Genomic DNA, 10,972 nt, shown 5'->3' on the forward strand with positions numbered 1-10,972 from the left:
ACTTGCAAAGAAAAGACAAAACATGGTATATGTGCCACACATTTATAAAATTTATTCACATTCCACCATGCATAGTTTCTCAGCAGCAATGTTTTACTCTAATCAATACTATCAGAAATATAAATAGGTCTTGGTTACAGCTAGAAGTCAATAATATACATTTAAGTTAAAACATGAATAGCTTACCATATCGTGCTGTTTCACATGTTGTCTTACAGCATTACATGTATGTTAAAGACACGGTATGGAATCACAAAGCTTTCAGATAGTGTAACTCTGATAAGGCACTTGTTTACAGTAAATTGTCTTTGACTCATAACAGAGTCTTTGGTCAGTCTCTACAGCTTCTGAGCTTGGGCTTTCACTGCTCCGTACTGAGTCCAGCTCCAGTCCTGATCCTAGAGAGAGTCAGCATATTAATATTATACTACTTAACATAGCAATCTCAATCTACCATCAACTATCATGCCATTCTCCCATCTTACAACTTGACATTGATTAGGTGAAACAGTATGAACTAGTAAAGACTGAATGTATAGTTTTAAGCAGGAAGAAGAGTGGACATAAAAACAGTATGTGGTGACTGATAATATTTCCATCATTTAAGTCAGTCAGCAATCATCAGTGAGTTGCTTTAGGGATCTTTTTCATGCATGAACACACTCCTTTACTCCTGTATACATACCATAACACTTTGCTCCATCTCCTGGGTGGCGTCTTGCAGCAGGGAAGTTAGTTGACTCAGATAACGCTCATTCTCATCCAGTAACTGGTGAACAGTTTCACTGAAACAGACAAAAGACTCTAAATTAAAAATATGAGGGTGCTTTCTAGGGCGTACCACCTCTGACCCAATGACTGCCAGGGTTTTGCAGAATAAAATATGTATATATATATGTATATATATATATATATATATATATATATATATATATAAAGATTACAGGGGGTCTACAGGAAGCATTGCAGGAAACTACAGAGTAGTATATACAGGGTCCCGTGCAGAGGTACATCATCGTCGTCGTCGTCGTCGTCGTCCTCCACTTATCCAGGTCCGGGTCGCGGGGGCAGCAGCCTCAGCAAAGAAGCCCAGACAGTCCTCTCCCCTGCCACTTCTGTCAGCTCTTCCGCGGGAACCCCGAGGCGTTCCCAGGCCAGCCGGGTGATGTAGTCCCTCCAGCGTGTTCTGGGGCGGCCCCGAGGTCTCCTCCCGGTTGGACATGCCCGAAACACCTCCCAAGGGAGGCGTCCGGAAGGCATCCTTACCAGATGCCCGAACCACCTCAACTGGCTCCTCTCGATGTGGAGGAGCAGCGGCTCTACTCCGAGTCCCTCCCGGATGTCTGAGCTCCTCACCCTATCCCTAAGGCTGAGCCCAGCCACCCTGCGGAGGAAACTCATTTCGTCCGCTTGTACTCGTGATCTCATTCTTTCGGTCACTACCCAGAGCTCGTGACCATAGGTGAGGGTTGGAACGTAGATTGACCGGTAAATTGAGAGCTTCGCTTTCTGGCTAATTTCCCTCTTCACCACAACGGACCGGTTAAGCGCCTGCATCACTGCTGAAGGTACATCATATGTAGGAATATAGTTATGAGAGTAAGTTAGGTTAATTTACATTTTGCCAACAGCTAAGTGCAAGTATTAGTTTCAGTGGGAGGTTTAAAGATTTCTAACATCAGAAATGTGGATTTGACACAGGAGAGCTTGACTCATTTTGACAAAAAAAATATATTAAAAGATAGATAAATAAAAGTGGATCAAATGTTTGTGTCAATTAAGACCTCACAAATTCATATTTAAGACTATTTAATGACTTTAAGGCCAAGTATTTATTAAAATTGAATATAAGACAGTCAGACTTTTTGAGGACCTGCAGACACCCTGGATTATTTCAGGACTCTGGGGCTCCATATTATTGTATTATTGTTGTACATAGGAATTGAGGAGATTATGAGTCCTGTTTCTTCTACAAGCTACTAGGCTCTGAGGGGTATAGGGTGACCTCTAGTGGCAGCTTTGGGGTTTGTACAAACTCCACCAGCTGGTTTCATTCAGGTTCTTATGCATGGTGTAGATTTAAACTAATCTTATAAAATGCAGATAAAGTAAGAGGAAACAGACACATGATGTTTAGAGTGGCCACTCTCTTTAACAGTGTTTTTTAGGGATAGAATTGTAATGTGAAAACTCGTGACTTGTACAGATCTTACCTGTCAGTGGGTCGTTGCACAAGTGACTGTGATGGAGAGTTGCTCTGGGCCTACACACGCAACCACACACTGTATTAGCTACAGTACGATTTGACTTTATACATTTAATAATCACTGAGAATACTTTCTGTTGAGCCGTCTGTTGTAAACTCACACAGGCAATCCTTAGGAGGTACCAGAACTCTTTCTGTCTCTTCATTTGCATCTGCATCACTGCTGCCTCTGCTGTTTTTATGTTCTCTACCGCTCTCTCCAACTTAGGAAACAAATCAACGATGCGTCGCTTACACACCAGAATTGTACTACGGAGGAAAAAAGAAAGCGAAAGATGGGGAAAACCACAGAAGACACACAGGGCACTGTAATATGATACCTCAATTGTGCTGAACTTTGCATGGTTATGTGTGTGCACCTAAAGTACCTCAGGTGAGTGTACAAGTCTTTCAGCACTCTGTCCTGGTTCTGAACTGTTTGGAGTATCATCTTCACCATGTCTTGGCTGTCGCTGTAGCCATGTGGAGGGTCAGGACCTGTACAAACACATCCTCCTCTGATCATCTGTGTACTATCATCTGACACAGTCGTGTAAACGGATATGACATACCATTCTGATATTACCATTAACACCCATGCTGAGGAATTAATTAAACAACAGTGACCCCTGCGACACATTTGTTCAGTGAATCCTTCTGCACATTTTGTCGGCCAATTTATCTATTTGTTATATAACTGATTTGTATCCATAGCAACAAGCAATATCAGATGCCACTGTAAAGCAGGAGCCCCGATAACCCATGTCTACTTTTTAAAATGTGTAAAGATTTGTACTAACTTTTGCATTTAGCTTTCAGTTGCTTGTAGAGTTCAATAGCCTTTGCTTCACTGAAAAAAAGCAAAGAGAGTGAGTTAAGTTTTGTATAGCACAGTTATTTTTGAATGATAGGTTCACATTTTCTCAAGTCTGTCTTAAAACACACAATAGCCAGATGCCCATGTTTACATTGAAAGAGTTTTTGGGGTAAATGCTAGAATGCAGTCACCAAACATGTCAGCAAACAAAACAGCCATACTGCGCAGGCATCAACACTTAAAAGTTAGCTTAAAGCAAAAATAAATGTGTTCTGAGTTTGTCACACCACAGAAAAATGTTACTAACCACCCAGTCAAATTTCAATGATTAAAATTGGCAGGTTTGTAAAGTAAGGTTTCAAAATCATGAAAAAATAAGCTATAATCTGAGTTCTGAAAAGCTGGGGACATGTCTGCTGAAGGCACTGAGCCGCTGCGCAGCTGCAGATTCTCATTCAGCAGCTAACAGCAGCTAACACCCACAGCAGTAAGCAGTGACTGCAAGCAGGCAGGGTAACTGACTCGACCGAAAGACTGAAAGGTATATTGGTAACAGCTGTTTTGATTGTGTTTATATGACTTTGCATTGAACAGAGTTCTATATCCATGTATTTATTACACTGAAAGAGCTAAGAGAGCGTGTTAAACGTAGCAAACTCGCCACTCACACACAGGAAATGAACCTAACGACACTGATGCTACGTGCTCTGACATTAGTTTTTATGTAGTAGGGAAGGGGTTATGTTAAGGATGACTCCAGTGCATCTTTGAGCCGTGATTTCAGGCCTGTCAAAAAATCCTCGATCAGTTTAACGGTCTGACTCCACACCGTATAGTTCAGTCTTTTAACGTTTTCAGCAACTACTTTCTAAATTGTACAATCTGTTTAGAAAGAAACCTATTATTTTAATTTATGCAGACTTTAAATTAGCATGTGACCAGCTTAGGTAGCTAGTTCACTGGCTATGAAGGGTTACATCTTATTACTTATAAGGTGAGTTATACCTTCACGTATAATGAATTATAAAGTAGATAACTACTAAGTCTGGCATCATATTTATTCACTACAATGTTGCATTGTAGCAGGGTTAAAAATAACTGTCTGTTGAATTGTGTTGAAGCCCAAGTATTGACATCTGCGCTGTATGCTTGTGTTGTCATCCGGTGTCTACAATCTAGCATCTACCAGTTTTTGCTTGCTATAATCATTCCTTCTGTTTATACTGGCCATTATAAGAGCCCTTCTTAACAGGCATCCAGTGGAAGCTTTGGAGGACAAAACACAGTCCTTCTTCCATTATAAAATACATTCTGAAGTTCATCTGAAGTTAAATGAGGGTTTAGCAATCTGACCTGATCAAATCGAGTAAATATCTCCTGAAATTACAAGCTGTTCCAAAGTCTTTGTGTTTTGAACAAGGGCACCTTACTATTGTTTTAAGACAGACTTGAAAGATGCGATCCTTTCTTAGTGTAGAAGTAATATAGATACTGACAGCTGTTCCATTACATCCCCTTGTCTCCTTGCAAATGGACTCCTCTGCAATTCCACGATCTCAGAATGTAGAGCCACTATCTCTTCATCCAGATAACCTACATCTGCAACCTATGGCAGAAAACACCATTAGCATGTAGTGTCTTTAAATAACTATGAGTAAGTTTAAAACTGCAGGTGAGTACAAGCTGTTCCACCTTTGTAAAGTCATCAGCCTTCTCTTCATTTTCCTGCCAGGTCTTCAACATCTTTTCTGAAGCTTCAAAAAACACACAACAGCAGACAGTTCACTAAAGGCTTGAGTAAATGACTTTAAATTATGTATGAGCGCAGGAGATTAACATCCACTCACAGATACCGATGTGTCTCTGCTTGGTGTACTGCTCAAGGTCATGCTGGATGCTGGTCTTAAAAAAAGCCAGCTTGGCTTGGAGCTGCTGCGACTGGGAGAACAGCAGGTTCTTGTACCGCGTTAAGTTGGTGTTGTAGCGCAGCAGGCTCAGCCTACACATACACAAACACAAGGTCAGGATGGTTCAGTGTGTGGGTGTATGTGTATGTGTGTGTTTGTGCACCTACATGGCGGCCCTCTGTCCCTGGTACAGGCGAATGTAGTCCTCTTTCAGTCCGCAGATGTAGCTGACTGCTTCTCCCCACACCTTCCTCAGTGCAGACAGTGGCAGCTGTGTCTTCGTCTCCCTCACTGAGACAACACACGATTACCACATTAACTTGGACGACCAGTGCAAAGACTTGGTACAACTTTCAAAGTATTTTGGGGGTTAAAACATGTAAACTGTGAACTGAGAAGGAGCTATAAATCATTCATGATGTCGATTACTTTTATTCACTTTATCCAATTAATAACATTTTTCTTTTCTAACACTTCATTCTTTCAACTTCGTCCAACGCCAAAGGACACCTTCCAGAGAGCAGCAGCAGACACAGAGATTGAAGAGTAATTTTTAGGACATCATTTTACAACTCAGTATACAGTTATATATCTCACCTATAAAGTTGACACTGTCTGGCAGAGGTCTGGCAGTCAGTGGGCCAGAGTACTTGGTCAGGCTCTTGTCGAACAGGAAGACTATGGAAGTGTCCCAGCCTCGCTGAAAGCAGAGAATAAATATAACTGGAACATTTTCTTCCAGAGGAGCCAGAAAGGTTGGAAACAAAAAACCTTAGTTAGGCTACATGGTATCAAGTGTAATATAACCGCCATATTTTGTTGGAGAGAATGTAGCATTACCACACTGAAGCCATACAGTCACACTTCAATACTTTATTTAACATATAACAATAACTTATTTCACTTGTCACTTGAGAACAAACTGTTAAACACAAAGACAAAGGTCCACTAGATGGCAGAAGGGCACTTCACTTTACTTGTAGATCCTTGGTTTACATTCACCTCACAAGCCTACAAACTTGTTTTTCTGTCCATGACGTGTTTGTTTTGACTCAAAGGGAAGGCAAAAAGTTTGCCACACTGGTAACTTCAGGGAAGCAGGAGGATTTTCCAGTTCTGTTGTTTTTCCGTCATCTCTGACCCTGGCAGTGGCCACGATTTCTGGCAAAGTGCAGCTGAAGGCTACTGGTAATTACTGGTTGATTTAGAATCGCAGTCATGACCCCCCTACAAAAGACCCACTGGAAACTAAATGTTAACTGCACTGTTGAAATATGAGGGCAAAACACAGCAGTAGGTCGTCTGCTGCATATGTACTTGTGGCTGGGTCTGTTTGGCATTTGATTTTTTTTTTTTTTATGTATGTGTGTCACATACCAATCCATCTGGTAGACAGTGTGCGGGCGGTCTGCGTGGGTCGAGGGAGATTCCCGTCTCCAGCAGCAGCTCTTGACTCAGCGGGGAGATGTGTGTCTGAGTGTGAGTCTCCAGACGAAGCTGCAGGGAGTGTAAGCTCTCCTCAGCACCCAAAACCAAAGAGTGCAGCTGGGCTGATGTCATGTCCAATACATGAATCACCTGAGGAAGGAAAAGCCTGCCTCAGGTGGGAAATATAAAACCATAAATGCACTCAATAAAATCTGGTTTAAGTGAAATACAGGCAAGGTTAATATAGTTAACCTTCATGTTGAGAATGTTCTGCAGAGCTGTATAGCAGCAGGGCTTGTTTGTGTCAGGATCCAGCCCTCCACCACGCGCCCCAGCGTCCCAGAGTAACAGCATCTGCAGAAGAGACTCGACTGGTTCCAGCAGCGGCCTATGAGCACACACATACACACACAGATTAGATGCAAGTTAGAACAAGGGATGCTTGACTGGTCAGTTTAAAAAAATATCTTTTTGTTCCTACCTGCTGAGATTGTTTGGATATGGGAGATGTGTGGAGAATCTGACTTCTCCATTCATGTCCTCTACTGCCATGATGTCTTTGGGACCTTTGTTCTTGACTTTACTTGTCCTACAAAAACAAGCAACCCAGAAAGAACCAAAAATCAAGCCAAATTTACAACTAGACCCACTGCATTGATACTGTGTAGACATTCATCAAGTTATTGTGGATAATAAGACTGCATGTGCATGTTTTACAATATAAATTTGATACATAGGGAATTCATGGAGCGCTTACTTCCCCAAATGTGTGTTTCAAGGTCATGTGCATGCCAAGGTTCTTCCCAATACAGACAAGTTGCATTGCTGCGATGTTGACTCACCACTGTACGGGCTGCATGTGGTGTAAAAAAGGGCGAAAGCCACATGTACATTCAAAGATGACTGTCCCAAAGCTCCAGTAGTCCACAGTTACAGTGTAGGGTTTGCTCTCAAACAGCTCTGGAGCCTGGACACATACAGATGGATTTATAAAACGGGGATGATTGTTGTCATCTATTAAATAAAACAACATTGCTTGCAGAGGAATGCATTACTGATGCAACACTTACCAGATACTGGAGAGTTCCAACAAAGGATGTACAGAGACTGCCCTGATCTAGGTCTTTTGCATAACCCAGATCTATGATTTTATGGACAAGCTGGAGGAAAACATAGTTTCATAATAATGAGTGAAAGGCACAGGAAAGCATATTATATATGAAACTGAAGATGTCACAGGCTGCATGCATGTACGAAAGAAAAAAGTTCACCTTCCCACCCACGTCCTGCAGAACTATGTTCTCTGGCTTTAGATCTCTGTGAATGATCTTATTCTCATGGAGATATTGGATACCAGAACCTGTGTATGTAAAAAAAATATTTTTATAATCCATGCACATTTATGCATCCACATGTGATAACAGTGTTAAAGTGAGGAAAACCTTACCAATGTCACTGAGCAGTGAGAGGACTTCACTCTCCTTCAGCCCACAACAATTTTCTGGTTTATTCAACACCTAAATAAGGATGTATAAAGGTTAACAGTGCACTGTTTGATAAGACAACAAAGTGTTTGGGGTCTTTACAAAATACCCACTTTGTACCTTGCGTAGGTCTCCTCTTGAGCAGTACTCCATCGCCAACAGAGGCAAGTCATTTAAAGCAATGGAGCTTAACTCTTCTGGAACCTCTCTGGCCTGAACAACGTTCACATGATTCAGCCTATAACAGGAAGAGAGACAAATATGCTGTAATGGTTTGACAAGAAACACATGTATGGTAAAGTTTGTTAATGAGCTTCTTTGTGAACACAAGTGGGTGATTTACACTCACTTCTTCATGATCTGAATCTCTCTGCCCCAGCGGTCTTTGTTCTTGGAGTTCAGCTCCAGGCGGCAAAGTTTCACTGCAATCTTCTCCCCAGACTCCTGCTCCAAACACAAACAGGAATTAAAATTCAATTCAATTTTCAATTTTATTTAAAAAAGCCCAATATCACAAATCACAATTTGCCTCAAAGGGCTTTACAGCATACAAAATCCCTCTGTCCCTGGACCCTCACACCCAAAAAACAACCCTTTAATGGGGAAAAAATGGTAGAAACCTCAGGGAGAGCAACTGAGGAGGGATCCTTTTTCCAGGACGGACAGACGTACAATACATGTCGTGTGTACAGAACAGATCAACATAATAAATGTACAGTAATCCATATGAAAAAAAGATATATAAAGAGAGACAGAGAGAGATGCAGGGCACGCAGTAATGACAATAGTTGTAATAACATTACTTTTAGTAATAGTATTATAATAATAATAACAGTAATTCTGGTAGCATATGTTGTAAGTAGATTTAAATATATGTTAGTATATGTATGTGACAATAATAAACATATGTGTGTAATAATGGTAGAAGCATGACTAATAATGACAGCTGTAGTAGGAGGCATCAGGCACCATCACAGCAACAGAGCAACCATGACAAACTCCCAGGTGTGGCTGTGATTCGATGGAACCTGTGTGTCTGGTATGCTACATTAGCATACAGGTAGATGGCAGAACTTACAAGGTGCTGATACAGGTAGACGTGTCCAAAGCCTCCCATCCCGAGTCTTTCCTTCATTTCCCAAGAGCCACACAGCTGGCTCTGTTTGAGTGCTGCCCGCTCCATAGTGTCAGGTCACCTGGATCTGCTGGGCAACAGAGGGAGTCTTTTGGGGACCTTAGGTAAAAAGAGGCAAAATACAAAATCTGTAACTGTCAAGAAACATTATGGACTATACTGTAGATCTCCATCAGGGCTTCTGTTCTTATAACATTTTATTAATGCATTTACACATCTGCCTCTACATCTGCAGAGGAAACAGTTTGTTACTACTTACTTATTAATATGTACTATATTTTTTCTTAATTAGAAATTATCATAAATGTTAGTAAACCACTTCAAACTTTACTTATCATGCTAAATATCAGCCACATATTGAAGCCATTTTTAATATATTCTATTTTTTTCTAGCTGCTTTTAGTATTATTGTACTTTGTTTTTTCTGTGACTCCAGTGTAGCTCACACAGATTTTTAGTTGTACACTGACCTCATTTTCCCATGGGGGACCAGTTTAATTTAATCTTTAGTGACAGTTATTGCTCTTTATGTTGCACCTTGCTCAAACAGTAGCATTAGCTGTCCCAGTAAACCCTGAGTTAAGAGCCTGCTGTTGTTATTGGATTGTTATTACTGAATTGTTAAGTTCAGTTCAAGTCAAATAAGCCAAAGACAGGCTGACTATGTTGAACAAAAAGTCTACTCAAAGCAACTCACTCCACAAACATGATGTACTCACCTGTCCAGGAGGTCAGAGCCGACAGATGACTGTTAGCTTACTTTAGATGTCAGAACATTGTTGCTCCGGAGTTAGCTAACCGTGTTGTTTACGGTTGGTTTTCTTATTCTGTGAATGAGCACGAAGGCTGAGCCGGCGAAATTTTACCTTCACCCTTTACAGTCTATCAAACGCGGCTTTAATGTTGAAGTTTCTGTTGTGTTTTTGTTGAAGTTTTGGGCGGAAAGCGGCTCGATATCTTCCTGCGTAAAGTGAAAGTGTAGACTGACAGGCAGACGTTGCTTCTGCGCATGCGCGTCTGGTGTAAGCGCAGCGGACAGCACACATGAGGCTTTCTGCAGGACTACTCCCTCTGCCGGGGATTTCCCATCACACCCACACCCAAACAAGCTGACAAAGTGTAAACCACTGGATTTTATATCGACAGTAAGTCAGATAAGCCTACTCATTGTTTTTCTCCTCTTTTGTGTGTGTTTTTAGCTGCTGGCTGCCCACCAGTAGCCACCATCAGCTAAGAATGAATATTTGCACAACTTTGACAGGGGCTTCATTTGTTCACTAGATGGTGCCATTTGCACAGCTTCACTCATGATCCGAAAGTCATTACAGTACACTACAGTTCCTGTCCTGCGTTAACTCACATTAAGATCAAGACCTCATTTTTCAGAAAGACCTATGCAGAGGCGTAGCATCAAATTATGGGCCCTCTGCATGGGGCCTCTGTGGGCTCCACACCCTTTCTCTGTTGATCCATGTCTCTCTCACACACCATTTGACTTTTTTAAGTCAGTTTGCTGTCTTTACCTTTCCTTTCATTCATCCTTTTGTCTTTATGGAACCCAAATTTCCCTTTCTTAGTGAAAGGCATGGCAGTGTACACTGGTGCCTCAGCCCCCAGTTTAGGGTACTTTCAGTTCAGTTGTCTTGATTTGGTCCAAATCAGGGACTAATTTTGTAACATACTTGCCTAGAGTCGGTTTGTGTTTTCACGGAAGCATTTACAAGCGGATCAGATAAAGCTGCTCTCGATTGGTGAGAATTTTCATGCATTAAAATCCAGGAAGTAAACAAAACGTTGAAGAAGAGTACACTTGCAAGATAAATGCGACACTTCCTAATGTCACAATGGAGGGACAACTACGCAGGTTGATTTTAGCGCTGGTCATCGTGGACTATATTGCTGTCATTGTTCATTTTAGTCAAACCATACAGTTTGAAAACGAGGCGTGGCTCCAAC

The 10,972-nt window shown here is 41.4% G+C and overlaps 1 protein-coding gene across 5 annotated transcripts; it reads right to left on the minus strand.

Annotated features, from left to right (window-relative positions):
• Positions 1-28: 28 nt before the first annotated feature.
• On the minus strand, positions 29-10,013 carry LOC117247863 (inhibitor of nuclear factor kappa-B kinase subunit alpha-like). Of its 5 annotated transcripts, none has more exons than XM_078160588.1 (22): positions 9,736-10,013; positions 8,960-9,083; positions 8,231-8,325; positions 8,002-8,119; positions 7,845-7,914; positions 7,669-7,757; positions 7,468-7,557; positions 7,240-7,364; positions 6,879-6,986; positions 6,650-6,785; positions 6,347-6,547; positions 5,567-5,669; positions 5,137-5,260; positions 4,910-5,061; positions 4,755-4,816; positions 4,559-4,668; positions 3,046-3,095; positions 2,635-2,743; positions 2,368-2,515; positions 2,214-2,263; positions 686-785; positions 29-398 (listed from the first exon to the last, which is right to left on the minus strand). In XM_078160588.1, exons 2-22 carry the CDS (start codon positions 9,062-9,064, stop codon positions 339-341), a joined length of 2,205 nt encoding a protein of 734 aa, XP_078016714.1. In that variant the 5' UTR covers positions 9,065-9,083; positions 9,736-10,013; the 3' UTR covers positions 29-338. The 5 variants fall into 5 exon arrangements, with proteins under 5 accessions (XP_078016714.1, XP_078016715.1, XP_078016713.1 ...); XM_078160589.1 differs by having other exon boundaries at positions 8,960-9,086; XM_078160587.1 differs by having other exon boundaries at positions 8,960-9,104.
• Between the last annotated feature and the right edge of the window lie 959 nt (positions 10,014-10,972).

The sequence above is a fragment of the Epinephelus lanceolatus genome, chromosome 17, assembly GCF_041903045.1.
Source record: "Epinephelus lanceolatus isolate andai-2023 chromosome 17, ASM4190304v1, whole genome shotgun sequence".
Classification (NCBI taxonomy): Eukaryota; Metazoa; Chordata; class Actinopteri; order Perciformes; family Serranidae; genus Epinephelus; species Epinephelus lanceolatus.